Source organism: Marmota marmota, unplaced genomic scaffold (genome assembly GCF_001458135.2).
Source record: "Marmota marmota marmota unplaced genomic scaffold, marMar, whole genome shotgun sequence".
Taxonomy (NCBI): Eukaryota; Metazoa; Chordata; class Mammalia; order Rodentia; family Sciuridae; genus Marmota; species Marmota marmota.
The window spans coordinates 165,737-186,675 of NW_026000207.1; the positions used below are offsets into that span (position 1 = coordinate 165,737).

General features: G+C 51.1%; 2 protein-coding genes and 1 long non-coding RNA gene across 17 annotated transcripts in view; 1 reads left to right on the forward strand and 2 right to left on the reverse strand.

The window, feature by feature from the left end:
• Positions 1-1,685: 1,685 nt before the first annotated feature.
• Znf446 (zinc finger protein 446) lies at positions 1,686-18,938 on the reverse strand. Of its 14 annotated transcripts, none has more exons than XM_048791573.1 (11): positions 12,881-13,012; positions 12,835-12,848; positions 11,292-11,673; positions 11,018-11,219; positions 10,791-10,885; positions 7,931-8,015; positions 7,674-7,765; positions 6,746-7,456; positions 5,997-6,124; positions 3,711-3,785; positions 2,072-3,167 (listed from the first exon to the last, which is right to left on the reverse strand). In XM_048791573.1, exons 1-8 carry the CDS (start codon positions 12,884-12,886, stop codon positions 7,172-7,174), a joined length of 1,161 nt encoding a protein of 386 aa, XP_048647530.1. In that variant the 5' UTR covers positions 12,887-13,012; the 3' UTR covers positions 2,072-3,167; positions 3,711-3,785; positions 5,997-6,124; positions 6,746-7,171. The 14 variants fall into 14 exon arrangements, with proteins under 14 accessions (XP_048647532.1, XP_048647531.1, XP_048647530.1 ...); XM_048791572.1 differs by having other exon boundaries at positions 7,674-7,768; XM_048791571.1 differs by having other exon boundaries at positions 7,590-7,768; positions 12,881-13,011.
• Positions 13,063-15,756, forward strand: LOC125612789. Of its 2 annotated transcripts, XR_007343259.1 has the most exons (4): positions 13,063-13,420; positions 13,665-13,930; positions 14,089-14,220; positions 15,082-15,756. It is a non-coding gene; the product is annotated as an uncharacterized LOC125612789 (long non-coding RNA). The 2 variants fall into 2 exon arrangements; XR_007343258.1 differs by having other exon boundaries at positions 14,089-15,756.
• LOC107158990 (zinc finger protein 324A-like) overlaps positions 15,189-20,939 on the reverse strand; it is a 6,046-nt gene continuing 295 nt past the window's right edge. Inside the window, exons 1-4 of the mRNA XM_015505523.2 lie at positions 20,842-20,939; positions 19,350-19,476; positions 18,824-18,940; positions 15,189-18,016 (exon numbers count right to left, since the gene is read on the reverse strand). The exon at positions 20,842-20,939 is cut by the window's right edge and continues 295 nt beyond it. Of these exons, the coding sequence (XP_015361009.2) occupies positions 16,602-18,016; positions 18,824-18,940; positions 19,350-19,476; positions 20,842-20,939 (1,757 nt within the window). The 3' untranslated portion in view covers positions 15,189-16,601. The remainder of the gene's footprint in view (positions 18,017-18,823; positions 18,941-19,349; positions 19,477-20,841) is intronic.

The window sequence follows — 20,939 nt, forward strand, 5'->3', positions numbered from 1 at the left end:
TCATACGGTAGGTTGTAATGGTGTTCCACTTTAAGGTGAAGGTAGCTGCAGTTGAGAGAGGTTATGAGTTATTTAGCAAACCCTGTCAGTGCAGGTGTCAGGTCAAAGGGCATAAATGTTATAAACAAGATCTCATTCTGGATCCTCAGACCCATCCAGCTTGAGTAATTTATACTTATGCTAGACAAGCATTCTACCACCGAGCTACAACCCTAGCCACATCCTCAGCCCTTTTAATTTTGGAGACAGGATCTTGCTAAGTTACACAGGCTGACCTTGAGCTTGTGATCCTCCTGACTCAGTAGCTAGGATTACATTATTGTCTGGAGTCTTATTTGCTATTTTTGAAGACTGAGCGATCCATTACATTATTTTGATTTATTTATTATTATTATTATTTGGTACTGGGGATTGAACTCAGGGGCACTCAGCCACTGGGCCACATCCCCAGCCCTATTTTGGATTTTACTTACAGACAGGGTCTCACTGAGTTGCCTACCGCCTCACCATTGCTGAAGCTGGCTTTGAACTAATGATCCTCCTGCCTCAGCTTCCCAAACTGCTGGGATTACAGGTGTGCACCACCACACCCAGCCATTATTTTGAATTATGTCTTATTTGTTGACAATGCTGTTAATACCCAACAGTGTGATGAATGGGATATGTGCCAAAGAAAAAGGCAGACCAGGTCTACCCACATATTGCTGGTGTTCTTCTGGTTACTTCTAAGCATACACCTCATTTTTGGTTTATCAACCTAATAAAGTTCCTGATGATATGAATTCCTGCTTCATAGTCTTTTTTTTTAATATTTATTTTTTAGATTTCGGCGGACACAACATCTTTGTTTGTATGTGGTGCTGAGGATCGAACCCGGGCCGCATGCATGCCAGGCAAGCACGCTACTGCTTGAGCCACATCCCCAGCCCCATAAAACCTATTTCTATTAGATTTTTAAATGTGTGGTCAAGGAGTTATTCACAATATTCATTTTGATGTCTCTCTGTGGATATAATTTTTTTTTTTTTTTGGTGAGGGGGATTGAACCCAGGGCCCTGTGCATGCAAGACAGCCACTCTACGAACTGAGCTATATCCTGGCCCGGATACAGTTTAATCTCCTTTTTTAAAAAATATTTTTTTTTTAGTCATAGATTGACATAATACCTTTACTTATTTTTAAACTTTTTTAGTTGTACACGAACACAATATTTATTTTTATGTGGTGCTGAGGATCAAACCCAGTGCCTCACATGTGCTAGGCAAGCGCTCTACCACTGAGCCACAACCCCAGCCCCCAGCCCCTTAATAAGTCTCCTTTTTTGATAGTTTAGCACTCAGGTTCAAAATGCTTTAATCTATTTTATTTATTGGTCTTTTCAAAGAGCTAGCTTTTGGATTTATTTGTTCTACAACTTTGTTGTCTACCATCATGTGAGTTTCTGCTTTAACAAGCTTCTGTAGCCTGGAGAGAGACGGGCCAGAGGACTATCCTATTCAGGGTTGTGATGCCCTTGTCTGCTCTGAAAACAAAAGGCTTGTAAACTTGCACCAGCAACATAAGTTATGAACTGCCTTCGCCTCCACACTCCCATTGTTTCATGGTTTTAGGCTTTTACCCTAAACAGGGTCTCTCAAGCCCTGGAATTGAGTCAGGTTAAGGGGTCTCCTATGCAATTGTGTGTGTGTGTGTGTGTGTGTGTGATGGTACTGGGGATGGAACCCAGGGCCTCAAGCATGCTAGGCAAGTGTTGTATCATCAAGTTATACCCACAGCCTGCTCTATGCATTTCACAACAAATTCCACAGTCCTCAAAACTTTTGATTGGTTGATTTTCAGGGTCTTGCTAAGTTGTCCAGGCTGGTCTTGAACTTGCAATCCTCCTTTCTCAGCTTCCAAGTAGCTGGAATTATAAGCATGTGCCACTGAACTCCCTGCCTCTTTTTACAGTCAGGAACCTGGAAAACAGAAAATAGATTCTACTGCAAGACACAGTCTGGGAATTAATTCTTGGCCTGCTAAGTGCAGCAGAGAACAATTTGCAGAGAAATATCAGTTCTTTTTTGATCCAGAGCTCTTTTCAGGAGAATATCTGAATCATTAAATTTACTTGTCATTTTATTTCTTCTTTTTTTTTTAAATAATTTTTTTAAGTGTAGAAAGAGAGAATTTTTTAAAGAGAGAGAGAGAGAGAGAATTTTTTAATATTTATTTTTTAGTTTTCGGGGGACACAACATCTTTGTTTTGTATGTGGTGTTGAGGATCGAACCCGGCCGCACGCCTGCCAGGCGAGCACGCTACCGCTTGAGCCACATCCCCAGCCCGTCATTTTACTTCTAAATGTATTAGATAATGACTAGAAAGACCATCAAAAGGTGAAATATAGTGTTACTATGTAACTTTTGGGGAAAGTTTTCTAAAACACCTGCACCATTTTATATTCCCACCAGCAGTATGATGGTTTTAATTTCTCCATGTCCTCCCCAACACTTGTTATGGTCTTTTTCTTATTACAATCATATTAGTGAGTGTGAAATGTTATGAAGAGTTTATACAGGACCCAGATTGACCCCCTCCATCACCACCAGGGATGGAACCCAGCCACCACACCCAGCCAGGATCCACTTTTCTGATCATAATCCATTAAATTTACAAATAGGAAGATCTAATAAAGTTAACTATTTGACAAGACATTTCCCTCAAAAGTGCTCTGGGAATAGAGTGAATGACCAGGAGCTGTAGGAAGCAGTCTTCCTGATAAAAGGCTGAGGTGGCTCCTGGTTCCTGTTGGAGGACCGGACTGGTTTGAATAATTCTGCAGGCTAGAGGGAATTGAGACCTGCTACTCAAGCCTAAGCAGGAACTGTGCCTGGCCCATTTACCAACTTGTTTGCTTAGGCCCTTATCAATGGGAGCACAGTGGGGTAGGGAATGTGCTAATTGTCATCCAAGGACTTCCTCACTGGTTTCAGACGTCAAGGCAGAACATAATACTGGGCTTGAATTTTAGCTCTTACACCACACCACAGATGCTTCCAGAGTGAGACAGACCCAGGTCAAATCCCAGCTCGCCAATCATGGGGTCAGCTCTGGCAGTAGAGAGTGTTTCTGGGCCCCAAGTGGGCTTAACCAGAAGCCCCGGAAGTGAAGAGTCTTGGAGGAAGACCTGGGTGGGGAGAAGGAAAGGCTCATGGAGTCACCATGAAGATCAGATGAATCACAGGGGGACCTGGTAGAGAAGCAGCAGCTTGAGTTGGTATGAAAAGGCACGGTCCCTGGGGAGGCAGCTCAGGGAACGGAGCAGATGAGTGGGCACCACTTCAGGCCTGGCCTGGCCTGGCTTCTCATGAGATGATGTAGATTCTACAACCCACTCTGGAGGCCGACAGTGCTGCTGAGTTAGCTAAGGCCAATGCAGTGCATAAACGACTGAAGAAAAGAAGTGAAGACATGAATGGATCACCTGCATGGAGATCAAACCAGGTATACAAAGTGACACACAGGGTGGCACATATGAGCAACTGTGGGCTCTATTGACATACACTAATTACCTTCTGTCCAGATTTGAAAAGGAAATAATGAGAGTCCACAGTGTTAAACTGTTGGGAACTCTTGGGGATGCAAAGTAAACTGACCCCAAGCAAGTGTGGAACACTTAACAACTTAAAAATCTGGGGCTGAGATTGCGGCTCAGTGGTGCAGCACTCACCTAGCACAGGCGGGACCCAGGTTCGATCCTCAGCACCACATAAAAATAAAGGCCTTGTGTTGTGTCCATCTACACCTAAAAAATAAATATTAAAAAAAAAAAAAGAACTTAAAAATCCCTGGCTGGGGTTGTAGCTCAGTGGTAGAGCGCTTGCCTAACACATGTGAGGTACTGGAATCGATCCTCAGCACCACACAAAAATAAATAAATAAAGGTACTGTGTTCATCTACAACCAAAAAAAAAAAAAAATCAAAAATCCCAGCCAACTCCAGCCCACTTTTCTAGATTTTTAAATTTAAAAAACTTTTTAAATTTGAGAAGTCAGTATTAAACATTAATCTATTAATGTATGCATGCTATCTTTGACTTAAAGTAATACTACAGATAATATAGAAAAATCATATATTTTAGTAAATTATTTAATTTCACCCAGATGAACAATATTCAATAAATGCCTTGTTTTAAAAAGCATTTCTCAGCTAAGTACAATGGTGCATGCCTGGAATCCCAACAGCTCAAGAGACTGAGGCAGGAAGATCATGAGTTCAAAGCCAGCCTCGGCAACTTAGGCCGCAAGCAACTTAGTGAGACCCTGTCTCAAAATAAAACTTAAAAACAGCTGGGGATGTGGCGCAGTGCTTAAGCGCTCCTGGGTTCAATCCCCAGGACCAAAAACCAAAACCAGAACCAAAACCAAAAAAGCATTTCTTGATTCAAAGTCATCTGAAACTGTTCTATATTATATTCTAGATGTTTTAATTTTCTTTCTGTATTCAGATCTTTAACCTATGGGTAATGTCTGTCTGTGAGGTGAAATAGGAATTTGTTGAGAGCCGTCCATGGGCTCACTGCAGCCTAGTGAATGGGATTATCTGGTGTCTGGGAACTTCCAGTGGACATTTCCTCTGTGTAAGACTGCCTAGATGCACTGTGAGCCTTATTCCGCTCTGCCTGGTCCCACACAGCACCAGAGATGGGGTGACCTGCTAATCACCCAGCCTCACAACCCCTCTGAGATGGGTGTAACCTGCCAAGATGCAATCAACCTGCTGAATGCAAGACATCAAGAAGCCAGACTCCACCCTTGAAACCTTATCCCTGCCTTTTCTCTACCCCCTTAAATAAGCCACATGAGTCCAGCTCTTGTGTGGACTGGACCTATCAGGGGCTCCAACTTTGAAAAAAAATCTGACTTTGTCTTTTGTTCTTCACTAATTATTCCAGACTTTAATTTCTTTTTTTTTTTTTTTTAATATTCATTTTCCAGTTTTTGATGGACACAACATCTTTGTATGTGGTGCTTAGGATCGAACCCGGGCCGCACGCATGCCAGGCGAGCGCGCTACCGCCTGAGCCACATCCCCAGCCCTAGACTTTAATTTCTAAGGAGACTTATCCCTCTGAGCAGGCAAGAATTCCCTGGCAAGGTGCTGGCCAGCCCAAGACAGGAATCTAATTTCATTTCATTTCATATAAGTAACCAAGAACTCATTTTCTATTGACAGTGATGAAGAAAAGGAAGAGAATGCACCACAGCCTTAGGAAAGCCCAGATTGTGATCAGAACATGGGATAAATGTTTCTTGAGCCCAAAACTGAACCCAAAGCCCAACTGGTTGACAGTCTGTCCTACTTTGGAAACTGAGTTGAACTGGGTTTTTTAGACATCTTTAAACATCTCTCATTTTCTGCCACTGTTGCTGTCCCTGTCGAGGATTCAAGGTCTATGGGCTCTTCACAGGTACTGCTTGATGGAGCCATTGTGCTCTTCCCATCAATTCACTTTTGTTAAAATCCTATCTTATTGGGGCAGAGGGGTGGGAGGGAATGGGAGGGGTCAGGGGATTAGCAAGGATGGTAAAATGTGATGGACAACATTATCCATGAAGACACCGAATTGGGTGTCAACCTATTTTATATATAAACAGAGATATGAAAAATTGGGTATATATGTATAATAAGAATTGTAATGCATTCCACTGTCATTTATTTTTTTTAAAAATCAATAAAAAAAAAATTTAAAAAGAGGGAAAAAAAAATCCCAGCCAGGTGGTGGCACATACCTATAATCCCAGCAGCTGGGGAGGCTGAGAGAGTTCAAAGGATGAGAGAGTTCAAAGCTAGTCACAGCAACTTAGCAAGGCCCTAAGCAACCAAGTGAGACCCTGCCTCTAAACACAAAAATGGACTGGGGATGTTGCCCAGTAGTTAAGTACCCCTGGGTTCAATCCCTGGTATCCAAAAAAAATAAAAAAAAAATTAGAATTCCATGTTCCATCATCTGACCTTGAAATGGGAGACTGAAGCATCCAAGTGGGCCCAAAGTCATCACAAAGGTCCTCCTTATAAGTGGAAGACAGGCAGAAGAGTGGCGGTGATGTAATGTAAAAAGACTTGACTGGCTACTGCTGGCACTGAAAATGAAGGAGGAGGCCGTGAGTCAAGAATTCAGGACACCTCTAGAAGGTGGATTCTCTCCCAGATTCTGCAGGAGGAACTAGCAGCCCTGTTGATAAACTGATTTAGTTCACTGAGACATGTCTCAGAGTTCTGACCTTAAAAACCAACATAGAATAAATGTTAAAAACCAACATAGAATAAATCTACAGTGTTTCATGCCACTGAGTTCATTGGAGCAGTTATTAGGAAACCGATACTGCAAGTCCTGAGTGACTGTCCAGAAAGCCAGACAGCTCTCCCTGGGCAGTGGGGATCCTCTGCCTTTCTGCTGCATGACCAACTAAGGATGTGAGGATGCAGCCCTGGCTTGAAGGTTTGCATGGCCTCAGAGACATCTGTCACCCTTCAGAGGTCACTCTTGTCCATCTATGCTTTGAAAAGAAGTGCCCTGTCTACCCAAACCCAGGCTCAAGAGTTTAAAGGCTGGTGGCCAAGGATGAAAGTAGGCTGGGGGATCTGGGCCTGTGACCGTAGGGCTGGCAATTCTAGGATCTGCCCTGAGCCTCCAGCTGCCAGGCAGATTGCTGATCTGACCAACAGAAGTGAGAAATCAGGGTTCTTATTCAGAAACTTACCTGCTAAAAACATATAATTTATGCTAAGGATGAAACGTGCACATGGAGGTCCAGGGGTCTCACACAGCAGGACAGACATCAGCTGTGCTTTCCTGAGCTTACTGCCACCTTCCACAGGGACTTCTGTAGGAAGGGGCAGCAAGGCAGTTTTTGAGCAAGAGGTCCCAGGAGGAGGGCGTGTCCTGGGCTTTTATACCTCAGGTAGGGAGGCCTTGGTGATCACCCCACAGTCACCACTCAGCTTGGATTCCCACCCAGGCCTCGTCTAGAAGGCAGGGCAGGAGGAACAGAGCAGCTTTCCCTCACTCCCAGGTGGACTTTTGGGGGCAGGTCCAGAGTTCCTTACTGTCCCCTGAGTCTCCAGTAGGCTGGAGTTGGCCCCCAGGGTGCTCTATCTAGGCCCAGAGGCCCACAGGTGTCCCCCCTCTACCGCCCCCCAGGAGGGCAGCCCTCCTGCTCAAGGGGCCTCAGGCCGGTGGCTCTTCCTGTGGATGACCAACTGGGACTTCCAGTCGAAGCTGCGGCCGCAGTCACTACAAAAGTGGCGCCGCTGGCCAGCATGACTCTTCCGGTGGATGACCAGCTGCGACTTCCAGCTGAAGCTACGCCCACATTCCTCACAGGTATAGCTCCGAGGCCCCACCGGGCGCCGCGGGGGTCGTGCCACTGGCTCCTGGGGTGCCTGTGGTGGCCTCTCGGGACAGGGGCCTCCTGCATGTGAGCGGTGGTGGATGACGAACACGGACTTCCAGTCGAAGCCCCTGCCACACTGCGGGCACACGTAGGGCTTCGGCTGCGCGGGGGAGAACGGGAGTGGCAGTGCTGGTGGCGGGGATGTGCAGACCTGGCTGCGCCCAGGAGTGTCTACCTCAGCCCCGACTTCTGGGTGGTTCAGGCTGCACTCGCCTGGGCAGCGGCTCTCACCAACCTCGGGTCCGGAGCACGGTGTCCCCAGCTCTGGCTCACGGTCAGGCTCTGACTTGGATTCAGCCCGCTCTTTGGCTGGCGGGGGTGGCAGCCCTGCTGGGGTGGGCAACGAACGATCAGGTGGGAGATCACCCGAGGCCCCGGGTGGGTGCCTTCTGGAAGGGGGAAGGCTGTGACTGGGCCCTGGGAGGCCTGTGCGAAACCCCAGGCAAGCAGCCTGAACCCAAGCCCAGGCGGGAAGGGACCGGTGGTCCTCACCCAGCGAGACCACCGTGCCGTACTTCTCCAGCATCGCGTCCCAGTACTGCTCCTTCTGTGACGGGTCCAGCAGCCCCCAGTCCTCCTGCAGGATGAGGATGCAGCTCATCACTGTGGTCCCACCCCAGCCTGCTAGTGTTGCATCCTTACCTATTTACCTAAGCTTCATCTATGGGCGAGATAAGGCACAAGCCAAGAAGGGGCTTGTGAATGCTGGGTCCTCCTTCAGATCATCTGGCCAGCCTGCCAGTACTCACCTGTCTTAGCTGTCCACCCACTGTTCTGGTCAGAGATTGAAACAGGGTGGGATTCAGGTTAAGCTTTGTAAAGACCATTATGGCTGCCCCCAACCTTTGCCCTTTCAAGTATCTTAACAGGATGCTAAAGGGAGCAAGAGACTCAGGGACTGCTGGGGACTCAGCCACCTGCCAAGCCTCTGACTACAAGAGTCTTCAAAGGCTGGGAGCATTTGAGCACATGGAAATGAGGCTGTGGGGAGGAAGGAGGATCCAGGATCCTGACTGCACCTTGGGATGTGAACAGGGGACGCAGGAGTGGCAGTGGAGAAAGTTCAGAGTGTGGGGGGGCTGGGAATATAGCTCAGTTGATAGAATGCTTGACTCGCAAGTACAAGGCCCTGGGTTTAATCTCCAGCACCACCCAAAAAAAAAAAAAAAAAAAAAAAAAAAAGAAAGAAAGTAAGTTCAGAGAGTGGGTGCCAGTTGGCTCCTGTGTGCTGCTTCTGGCAAGACCCTGAGAGAGGATGAACCTGGCATGTGGCAGAGGCCCCAATGGCTTTACTGAGAAATATACTTCCTGCCTTTGAGTCCTGCCATCTGGGGCTTTGCTGGGTTGGGAAAAATAATCCTGAGAGACAAGCCAAAGCAAGTCTGGGAGCAGGGAGTTGGCCATATATAACCAAGGTAGAGATGGTAAAGGCTGGAAGTGATGATCCCATGGAGCCTGCAACCTTTCCACTCAGCCTAACATTTCTAACCGTGCCATCAGACTATGGAAGGAACCTGGAATCTCAGCCTCAAAGCACACCTCAACCAACAATTCTGCTGAGAAAGCTCCCAACTAGAGTGGTATAGTAGCAAAAGAACTAGGAGAAAACAGTCCCCCACTCTACATACTTGGGAACTTGGTGCTCAAGATGACAGGAGCTTTGAATTAAGCTTCTAGGCCCAGCTGATTGCCTTTTTTTTTTTTGAATTTTTTTAATATTTATTTTTTAGTTTTCAGTGGACACAACATCTTTATTTTATTTTTATGTGGTGCTGAGGATTGAACCCAGCGCCCCGAGTATGCCAGGTGAGCGCGTTACTGCTTGAGCCACCTCCCCAGCCCCCAGCTGATTGCCTTTTGAGAAAAACCCTACAAGAGAAGGGACTTTAGGCATTTCCCAGGAAGAGTGTTTGTTCTGACCCCAGGTGCTGAAGTCCTGCCAGTCTGTCACTGGTTCCTCCCAACCTGCACACACAAGTTTTAAATCTCCAAGTTCTGGCCCTAGACCTCTAGGAGCTGCAAATCTCCCCAGTGACTTCTCTGGAGGTGAAGAAGGCAAGCCCACCAGTTCTGGTCACTTCTGACCAGGTTTCCATGATCTGAGGCTCAAATTTTCCAATAATAGAGGCCAACAGTCTGTTCCTCTACCCCTGGGACTTCTGGGGCACCCGTTACTTACTCCACTTTTGGGCAGTAAAGAGCTTAAGAACCAGGCGCAGTGGTGCACACCTGTAATCCCATCAGGAGGCTGAGGCAGGAGAACTGAGTTCAAAGGAAGCCTTAGCAACTTGTGAGACCCTAAGTAACTCAGTGAGACCCTATCTCTAAATAAAATATAAAAAGAACTGGGGAGGGCTGGGATTGTAGCTCAGTGGCCGAGCGGTTGCCTCGCACGTATGAGGTACTGGGTTTGAACCTCAGCACCACATAAAAATAAATAAATAAAAGTACTGTGTCCATCTACAACTAAAAAAGCCTTTTTTTTTTTTTTTTTTTTTTAAAGGACTGGGGTTGTGGCTCTGTGGCAAAGCGCCCCTAGGTTCAATCCCTGGTACAAAAAAATAAAAGCAAAAAACAAAAAAACAAAAACAAAGTACAAGAGCAATTGGCCAAGACTGGAAAAACCGCAGGGCAGAGGCATGCACCAGGGATGTTTCCCTCCCATACTTGGGACCTGTACTTTCCACTGGGGACTGCTCACCTGAATCCTGGGTGGGTGGAAGGAAGTGGAGGCTGTGTCCTGGTGTCTAAGATGCCCCTTGGGAGACTGGGTTGGAAGCAGTGGACTGGGAGGTGCTGAAAAGTAAGGTAGATGGGAATGGGTGTCAGGAGTTACCCACACAAGCCAGGCTGGAGGAGGATCTGGTGTTACTGCCTAAGTCTTGGTCCACCTCTGCCCTATGTATGTCTTTTGATTCCCAGATCTTCTCCAGGGCTTCCATCCCAGCCAAGGACATCCACCCTCATTTCCAGAGTCTAAGCCCTGGCATAAGAAGTCTCCTGAGGAGCCAGATATTGTGGTATATTCCTATAATCCCAGTGGCTCTGGAGGCCAGGGGAGGACTGCAAGTTCAAAGTCAGTGCCAGCAATTCAGCGAGGTCCTAATAACTTAGCAAGACCCTATCTCAAAATATAATTTTTTTTTAAAAAAGGAACTAGGGATGTGGCACAAAGGTTAAGCACCCATGGGTTCAATCCCTAGTACAAAAAAATAAAAGCAAAAAACAAAAAAACAAAAACAAAGTACAAGAGCAATTGGCCAAGACTGGAAAAACCGCAGGGCAGAGGCATGCACCAGGGATGTTTCCCTCCCATACTTGGGACCTGTACTTTCCACTGGGGACTGCTCACCTGAATCCTGGGTGGGTGGAAGGAAGTGGAGGCTGTGTCCTGGTGTCTAAGATGCCCCTTGGGAGACTGGGTTGGAAGCAGTGGACTGGGAGGTGCTGAAAAGTAAGGTAGATGGGAATGGGTGTNAAAAAAAAAAAAAAAAAAAAAAAGCTGCCTAGGACTCCCCTCCAGGGATGTGCACACTCTTTCCACAAGCTCCACAGTCTTGGTGTGGCACTCTCCCTCACCCACATGCTGCCCATCAGCACTGGGCTCCTCCTTCACACTGCAGCTGAGCTGGGTAGACCCTTCCATCCTGGCATTATGTGGACCCTCTCCAGGGGCTGCCCCAGAGAACTCCACTGTTCCTGAGGGGCAGGGGCTTGCTGAGGACTCCTCTGTCTTCTGGGCTGCAGGAAGCACCTCTGGCTTCAGGATGTGGGCTGTGATCTGAGAAAAAGAGGTAAGTCACAGGGGCTCTATGTTTGATCTGTCCTTAGAAGTTAATGACACCATACTTACCCAGCCCAACAGCTGCCCAGGGTCATGCTGTAGCCCTTCAACTAGAGCTACAGCTTCCTCAGGGCTGCCTGGCCGCTGCCCTTGCACCCAGGACTGGATCTCAGGGGGCAGTGTGCCCACAAACTGTTCCAGCACCAACAGCTCTAACATCTGTTCCTTGGAACATGACTCAGGCCGCAGCCATTGGCGACACAGCTCTCTCAGCCGGGTCAGGGCCTCTCTGGGCCCTGCCACCTCTTTGTAGCAGAATCCACGGAATTTCAGTCGTGCAGCCTCAGGCTCCTCCAGGGTGGTCTCAAGATTACTGAGGGACTGGTGTGGGGACCTCAGTGGGGATGGCATTCTTGTTTCAGAGGGTCTTTTGGGAATCACCAAGAGGGACCTACAGAAAAGGAGGGATCAAAGTGTCATTCAAGAGGGCCTGGCTAAGGAGAGACAGATACAAGGCCCAGCCCAGGAGCCAAGGCCAGGACAGAGGAGACCCTGAGACCAAGAGTAGGTAAGGGGTGGGGGCTCCAGGAAAGCTTCATGGAAGGAGAAGGTCATAGGAGCTGAGATCAGGAGGATGCCTTGCGGATAAACGCTTGGAGGGAAGGAGTCCAGGAAGCTGCCAGGAAAGTGGAAAATAGTTCGATCCAATACAGGTAAGACAGGAGCAGTGGTCCACACCTGTTATCCCAGCAACTTGGGAGGCTAAGGCAGGATTGCAAGTTCGAGGCCAGCCTTGGCAATTTAGTGAGATCCTGTCTCAAAACAACAACCAAAAACCAAAACAAAAAAACCAACACCTGGGTATAACAGACAGGAAAGTGGCTCCCCCAGCCCAGAAGCGAACGGTCAATCGACCAGCTGGTCCTGGGGGATTGGGAGCCCTGAGTGTGGAAGGTCGGGCTTTGAGTCTGTCCTAATGGTCTCTGGGACTTGCTGCCTGAAGAGCTGGCTCTGGGGACCGGGCCTGTCCTCGCCAGGAGACAGAGGAAGCAGGTGCAGTACTAGGTGCACTCCCGAGTGCTGACACGGTTCCGAGACGCGGTGCTTGCTGCAGAGGCCTCGTGCAGGCTGGGCCCATGCGAGTAAACCCCAAAGCAGAAGCTAAACAAGCGGAGCTGCGCGTGGCGTGAGACCGGGGGTTCAGCCCTGAAGAGCATCTGGGGGAAACATGCCCACCTGGGGGTCCGTCAGGCCTGTGCTACCCGAGACCCGGGGATTTGGGGGTCTGCGCCCCGGGACGGGACGGGACGGGAAGAAGCAGATCTCTCAGGAGTGCCGGGTCCGGGTCCGGCGCCGGGACGTGTTCTGGGTGGGCGGAAAGCCGGGACCAAGGCGGCGGCGGCACTTCCGCCGCCGGGGAGCAGGACCGGCGCGCGCCCCTCGCGGTGGAAGAAGCCGCGCACGGGCCAGTCAGAAACGCGCTCACCTCGGCAGCCGCTCGGGCCGGCGGCCACTTCCCGGAAGTGGCGGCGCACACACCCGCCCGCCCCGCCCGCGCGTGGCCCTGGCGACCCCAGCCCGGCCAATCCCGCGCCGGCCCTTCAGGCACCACCTGCTCCCCGAGGACTACGTTTCCCCTGAGCCTCGTGAGCCCAGGAGCGCATTTTCAAACTCCTCGCGACCGGACGGCATCCTTTCCTCTCCAAGACTCCGCACTGCCGTAGGGTTAAGCGGGGGCGTCCCCCGGCCCGGTCTCCACACCCGAGCGCCAGGCTGACCCACCGCGGACCGGACTGCCTTCTGGGCAGCTGTTGGGCTGGGTAAGTCCAGAAGACAAAGCCTTGCGCATGTGCGCAGCGGACCCGAGGCCTATTGGGTAGTGAGAGCGTGCTCTCCCGACCAATCAGAGGAGGCCCTCGGCCTCCGCTCTCCCCACCCCACCACGCGGCCTGCGGGGTGGCACTCCAACCCTCCCCCAGGTACCGGTGCAGCACAGCTGCCCACTTCCAGTTTTTCCCAGGGCCATGACCACAGCGTTCCCCCATCCCGAAGAGATCCTAAATGCCGCTCCGTGGCAACCTCCGTGAATTCGCAGGCTTCCACCTCGCTAAGAGTTCTCCTTCGAAGGAGGTACTGGAGACCCTCATTCAACCCGTTAATGCCCTGCGGACTTTGGGGGGCATACACTTACTGAGAAGGTAACTACGTATTACCCTTAAGAGTCTGACAGGCCCATGAAGGGTGTCCAAGTTTGTGGGATGTGCTCAACCTTCTGTTTATTTTGCAAAACAGAACTAGACAGTGGCTTGTTTTTCACAACAGGCAATGTTATTATTATGTAACTGTGGGGTAGGGTTCATTCTGCCTCCACCTATCAAGTAGCTGAACTGTGGCGTACTCACTCAATACTAAACTTTATCTGCAGGTGTTTTGGTTTTTCAGATACCTGCCAACAATTCAGGACAAGAGCAGTACTCCGAAATGCTGACTGGAACCTTGGAGCAGTGTGTGGGTAGAGCTTATTAACTCTTACCTGTCCAGTGGCTTCATCAGGGTGCTAGTTTTTGAAGGGCTTCGGTATTTTCTCTGGGACTGCAGATTGTCTGGGAACAATTTTTCAATGCGTGGAGAGCTCTTCTCCAGGTACCTTTACAGGAAGACCCTTCTCCCTGGATTGCTGTTCACCAAGCCTCCTGCTGGGCTACAGGGTAAGCCTAGTTGGACTTACCCAAATGCCAATTAAGTATTTGGCTTCTCATCAATGAGTGACAGTTCCCACATCTAGCTGCAGAATGCCATTGCCCTTAACACCCTTCCCCATCCTCACACTTGTGGATTTATCTTTTTCTTTCTTTCTTTCTTTCAGTGCTGAGGATGGAACCCAGGGCCTCAGGCATGCTCAGGGTGCACTCTGCCACTAAGCTATACCACCAGTCTTCTGGATTTGAGCTAGCTGTGATGCCTATGTTTGAGTCGACCTTTGTCCCAGAAAGTTCAGGTACACTTTTACAGTTACAAATTGACTGGGTTAAGAGAGACCAGCCCAACATGACCACAGGGGTTGGAGAAAGGCAAGGCAGACGGAGGAGGCAGCCCAGGTTGGGGTCCCCAGCCAGTTCTGGGTATCAGAAGAGGTAGATTCAAGGAGGTTGGAGCTGAGGAACAAGAACACAGCCCACAGGTGAGAAAGAGCTCAAGGAGAGGCTGGTGGGGAGACAGGACACTGGATCCAGCCCAAGGGGTCAGGAGGGCTTAGGACATAAACTGGGTGATCCAGGAAATTCTGCCCAAGGCACAGGAAATATTTCATGAGTGGATACACACTTGTTTAACAGATGCCTTTGGTCCTTAATCTCATGAGTTCCCTAGAAGTACCTCTTTGGCAGGGCGGGGTTTGTCTGTATTTCACAGCTTTGCAGACTGACTTCATACAGGAGGGGTGGACAACAGTATCAGGAGGCTTCAAGGCAGAAGATGGATCTGGCCCAAGTGGTGGATAAGCAGGACAGCTGGGTCTTATGTTCTTTGAGTATAGGAGATGACTGCAAGGTCTTAAGGTGATGGGACTGGTGTCCCTACTGGGCTGGAGTCAACCTTGCTAGGATACCACATATGGCTGCCCCAGCTGTGCCTCAGCAGGAGTACATATTCTGTCCCAGTTTCTCCACTCCCCCCCCCCCCACTGACTGGATCCCCAAAGGCTCATCTCCCAGGAGAGCTGCTGCTCAGGGGAAGGCAGCAGCTTCCACCCAGATCTCCTTGCTTCCTCCACCAACCTGCAACCACCAATGGGACACAGGTGTCCCAGTCCCACACTGGGCTGCAGACAAGCCACATACTTACCCTGTACTTTGTCTAGGGGACTCAGGTTGAAGCTCTGCGACGAAGACACCCTGATGACACATCTGTGCTGTGTGCGTTTAATGCTGTCTGCATCGCATTCGAGTGAAACAAGCACCAGGCTACTATTGTTCACAATGTTTACAAAGAAACCTTTACTAGGGAGACATCTGAACACCCCTGGAGCCAAGAGAAGAGGCTGAGGCCATGGACTTCCACATGCCTGTACACAAAATTATAATTTACATCCATTTCAAGTTGTAAATGCTATCGTTTTGGGTCCCCCCCCCCCTTTCTCCTCTGGGTTAAAAAGACCGCTGCCTACCCTGGCAGTGAAGCCCCAGATCAGGAGAGGGCCTGGTCTGCTTAACCATATAGGGATCAAATGGCCCCACTCCATCCATCTGTCCTCAGCATTAAGGGGCATTATACTGGGGAAGTGGCTTCAGAAGAAGGCTGAACATTACATAGGCTTAAGTAATGACAAGGCCTTCTTGTTCAGCTGTTTGTCCACTTTCCAACCAAGGGAGAACAGGTCATGTAGCCACCAAACCCAACAAAAATGAGCAACCCTGTCTTGTTTCCTCTGCAGTTCTTATCAGTGCTTTGGATGTAAAGATTCCTCATTTAAAAAAAAAAAAAAATCCTCATAACATCGACTTTGATAACAGGAGCTCGTGACAGAAGATGGGAATGTGAATGAGTGCTGCTGGGAAGCCAGTTTCCAATGCTGACAGCCACATCCCTCCCTCAGGGCTGCACTGCCTGTGAGTCAGCTGTGTGGCCAGGTCAGACCCTCAGGCCTGGCTGACTACATGGAGGCCTGGGGGCTGAGGTATGTGAAACGGAGCCAATCCCCCGGCTTCTAGTATCAGCTCTGTCCTGGGCAACTCGCTTTTCCTCTCTGTGTCTCAATTTACTCATCTTTAAAGTGAGCAAACTAGCACAGGGTTCATAGGGCTGACAAGAGGAACTTCCCCACAGGTACCCACCTGAAGAGCACCCTCTATGGGATGGGCCCAAATTTTTTCCTCTTTTTCCCAGAGAAGGTAGTTGAGGCTTAGAGCCCAACCACTTGCCCAAGTCCTACATCCTGACTCTCATTCCTCTGTAGCCTCCTATTTGCTGGGTCAGATCCAAAGCAGCTCTGGATGAACTGAGGCCTGGGCACGGGGGGTGGGAGAGGGAGGTGTCGCCAGCTGCCAGTTTCTGTGAAGACTTCTTCAGGCCTGCACTTCTCCCCTCACCTTAGCATTCGTCATGAGACAGTGAAAAGGCATCACCATGCAGGGCTGCCTTTTTTGGCACCAGGTCCTTCCTCCTGGTGTCTCTGCATATGACCTCTTTGAGGACACAGGTGTATCCCAAAGCTGAACTGGCAAATCTTGTCACTGTGTACAAATGGAAGCACGCCAAAGAATCTTCCTTGTGCCTGGTTAGCACGCATAGGGCTTCTCCCCCTTGTGGACCTGCAGTGGACACAGGCCTTTAGCTGTGAAAGGGATTCACAGAAGGTTGGGGAAGGGTAGAAGTGTGCCCTTAGGACTCAGCAGACGTTAGGGCCGTGGGTGAACCTGAGGAAGGAGAGGCTTTGGCTTCCTTCCCATGTACACCTTCTGACGAGCTCTCCGAAGGAGACCTGGCCTGGGCACGCATCCCGGCCCTGGGTCGCCTCAAGGCCTTCTCACCAGTATGGATCCTCTGGTGGTGGAAGAGGGCTGGGCGCTCGCGGAAAGCGCGGCCGCACTGTGTGCACACAAAGGGCTTCTCTCCTGTGTGGATGCGCCGGTGGCTAAGCAGCACTGCTCCCTTGGCAAAGGCCTTGCCACAGTCCCCACAACGGAAGGGCCGCTCACCTGTGTGGAGCAGCTGATGCTGTGTGAGATTGGAGCTATGGCTGAAGGCACGGCCACACTGCGCGCAGGCGAAAGGTTTCTCACCCGTGTGCACCCTCTGGTGCTTAAAGAGTGAAGAGCCCTGGCTGAAGGCGGCACCACAGAGTGCACAGGCATAGGGCTTCTCACCCGTGTGTGTGCGCTCATGCTGGATCAGGTGCGAGTTGCGGCAGAAGCGGCGGCCACACTGGGCACAGGCGTAGGGCCTCCCGCCTGCGTGGATCTTGCGGTGCTGGCTGAGGTTGGAGCCGTGGCTGAAGGCCTTGCCACACTCGCTGCAGCGGAAGGACTTCTCTGCTGTGTGGATCCGTTGGTGCCGCACCAGTGAGGAGCTGTGCCGAAAGGCTTTGCCGCAGGCCGGGCATGCGTAAGGCGTCTCGCCACTGTGGATGCGCTGGTGCTGTGTCAAGTGGGAGGTCTGGCTGAAGGCCTTGCCACACTGTGCACACTCATAAGGACGCTCACCAGTGTGGGTGCGCAGGTGCTTGAGGAGGTCTGAGCTCTTCACAAACACTTTGCTGCATGCCCTGCATCCAAAGGGCTTCTCCCCAGGGGGCAGACCAGGAGCAGCATGGAGGGCCTCGCCCAGCTCTTCCCAGGTTGGGGCCTCTTGGGTACCCATGAGTCTCTGAGGCTCATGCCAGTTTGTGTCCATCCCCCGTTCTCCCCCACTGCAGATGGTTCTGAGGTCTGCCTCGCTTGGGAAGGCTCTGGGGTGAGCTGGCTGCACAGGTGGCTTCTGTAGCTCCGCCATCTGTGGCAACTTCCCTGGAGCGGGGCAGTCTGTAAGGACTTTCTCTCTAGACTGGCCACTCTCAGAAGCCCTCAGTGGGGAGGTCAGTCGCAGGCTGATGCTGGCTTTACCACTGCCTGAGCCTAGCAGGAGCCTCTCCCAGTAGATCACTGACACACCTGAAGGTTTTCTCTCTCCAGATGAGAAGGCACCCCGTTTTCCCACCAGGCTTGGACTAGTAGGTGTCTCAGGGGAGCTATGCAGGAAGGCCCCTGGCAGTGTCGGTTCTCCAGAAACATCTCTGTCCTCTGCCAGACAGCAGGAACCTGAGGGTAGAGGAATGCTGGCTGCCTGGGGCATCTAACCAGGATGTGACCAGAGCAGGCTGCTGGGAAGGCAGGGGGAACCCAGGGGACGGACGAAAAAGCCTAGGGAGAACAGCGGAAGCCTACGCGGGCCCTGCAGGAAGCCAGTGGAAGGAGCATCTGCCCTGACAGGTATGGCATTCACTGTACCTGCACCCCCAGGGTCAAGAGGAAAGCCCCAGACAACCAGACGTGGGAGTATAGAGAACTCAGCATCTACTACATACCACCTCAGCCTCTGCTGGCTATCCCTACCACAGATCCCTCCCCACAGTTCATTCCCCAGCCTGCTTTTTCTCCTTGCTCTGATTTGTGTCTGAAGCTACAGACAATTTGTGAACAGTTTACTGACTGCCTCTCCCCTGGCATTAGCCCCAAAGAGCAGGACAAGGAGTATCCTCGTCAAGGTTGTGTTCCCAGGACCTGGAACAGGTCTGGCCAGAGCAGGAACTCGAGCAACATCTGGACACATGAATGAAGGGAGGAAGGAATACCCAACAGATGTAACAGCTAGATGGGGAGGTCTGAAGCTGTACCACCCAGTTGGAGGAAGGACTCTGAACAGGTCTCACCACAGTCAGGTGACTTCCTGTGTGAAAACAGACCCTATGTTTTTAGACCCAGGCCATAGCCTCCAAGACAGGATGATGAAAGAAGGGAAAAGAGGCAGATGGGCAGCCACAGGAGACAGTCTGTCTATAGGAGGGGAGTCAGAGGCTGGGCCACCGGCTGGTCCCAAGTTCACCCCTACCTTGAGCCCCAACTCACCAAGGCTGGACTTTCTGTGGGCATTCCTGCCCAGGGCTGTATCTGTCCCACTGGGAACCCAAGGCTCCTCACCATGCTCCAGCTGGATGACCACACGAGGTCGGGAGGCAGAGAGTCCTATGAACAAGGTGGTTCAAGTGAGAGGCCACGTCAAGTCAGGAAAACCCATCCCCCAGAAGATGGCAGGAGTCAGGGCTTCCTGGAAATAGACGATATCATCTGTGCAATCAGGAAAACCTGGGGTCACAACAGGGCAGGGCCTCAGTGGGACAGCTCAAGGATCCCTGCAAGCAGCATATGTGCTGGGGCACCACAGGAAGAGGACTGAGCCCAGGCACAGGAGATTCAGTCAGATGGGGCCACAGGGTAAGATGGAGCAGCCTGCACATCTCCAGATCCTGACCCTTGCCTCATGTGGCGTCTAGCCAGAAGGTCCTGCTCTTGGGTGGGTGGGAAGGTGAGATGATAGTCCTGATGACCCAGCCAGGTACCAACTTGGCTTCCCATGGAGGACCCAGGGCCTTACCCAGTGAGGCCACAAGTGCGAAGTTCCCCAGCATCACGTGGCGGTACAGAGCCCTCTGGGCTGCATCCAGTAGCATCCACTCTTCCCGAGAGAAATACACAGCTATGTCCTCAAAGGCAATCAGGCCCTACAACAGCAAGCAGTCTAAGGTATGGCTGTGACTCAGAACTCAGATCCCTGTCCCCATGGTCACCATCCTTGGCACTTTCTGAACATTCATGATCTTCCTGGGGTTCTATTCCAGCGCTATCTTCAAGTGGCACTTCCTCCACCCATCTGGGCCCCCTTCCTTCCACCTTTCCTGTTCAGGCCACAGAAGCGCTCTCAGCCTCTCCCCTGGCTAGTTTACACAGGCAAGTGAGAGCCATCCTCATGGTTCTTGGCTGGCATCCACTCGACCCAGCAAGACCACTCATGACCCTACCCAAATGTGCCCTTCCTATGCTGGCACAAGCAACTGTGTGAGTCCCAGCTGTGGACACTCCAGGGTGTGCCCACTCTAGGATCCTCCCTGCTGTGCCCCTGGCACTTCCAGGCTGGTCCCTGAGATCAGCTGCCACAGGAGGGTGGTCCAAAGGGCCTGGTGGACACACAGGAAGTCAATACCCTACTGCCCCCTAGTACTGTCCCCTCTATTTCTTCATTCTTTTTCCACCCTCCCCTCCCTCAGCCACCTGCCGGACTCTTGCCCTGACAACTGCAGTTATTCCCAACCGTTTTCCTCTCTCTAGGAAACTGAAACTGACCATCCTCCACTGAGTCTGTGAGATCACCCCCTCCTCAGTCCAATTCCCAAACTCTGCTTTGGCTCAGGACACCTACAGTGTCAACTTCACTCTCAGACATGGCAAACTCCTGATCTTTCCGTGGTGGTGGGGGGGGGGGACCTGTTTTCAACTATCCTTTGAGTGCCTTTCAGGCACTCAGGCTTCTGAAAAGCTTCCGACTGTGCTTCACTCACAACACTTGCTCGTACCCCACACACCTGATACACACGCAGCTCCACACAGAATTGAAACTTTTCCCCTACGAGCTTCCCCATCCAGTCCAGGAGCCATCCTTTGCTCACCTGGGCTGTGGTGGGAACCTTCACCCTTCATACGGACACACCTCTCCACATCTGTGCTCCACTCAGTAAGAGGTGAGAGGCTTTCAAGATCCTAACTGGGAGGACGTCCGGTCTCTCTTCAAAACATCCCATGGCTCCCACGCCCTGGGGATAAAGTCCCAACTCCTCTACCTGCCATTTCAGTATTCCACATCGAGGACGCTGTGCCCCAGAACCAAGGTGTCTCCGCTCCCAGCCTTTGCACGTGTGGGACCTTCCCGTTGGAATTTCTTCCAAATCCCACACCTGCACGCCTCACTGACCTGGACCTCCGGGTTTGGAGGGTACCGGTTCCCACCCGAGCAGCCAGAGGGCACAAGTCGTCTAGGGAAAGTCCTTCCCTCCATGAGGCTCGGGGTCCTCGGAAGGGGTCTCCCTACTCACCGGCGCCGGGTCTGCCAGCCCCCCTGCCGCCGCCATCGGAGTCTGCAGCCGAGAAGGGGCAGAAAGGGTGCACGACAAGGCCCCGCCAACTGCCCGCC

Bases quoted from the DNA above. Each gene is read 5' to 3' on its own strand.
- Znf446 (XM_015505540.2), bottom strand. The intron at 11,220-11,291 runs GTAAGTATGGTG...TCTTTTTCTCAG, and splicing joins CTGGGCAGCTGTTGGGCTGG to ATCACAGCCCACATCCTGAA. The intron at 10,886-11,017 runs GTGAGGGAGAGT...CTTACTTTTCAG, and splicing joins TGCTGATGGGCAGCATGTGG to CACCTCCCAGTCCACTGCTT.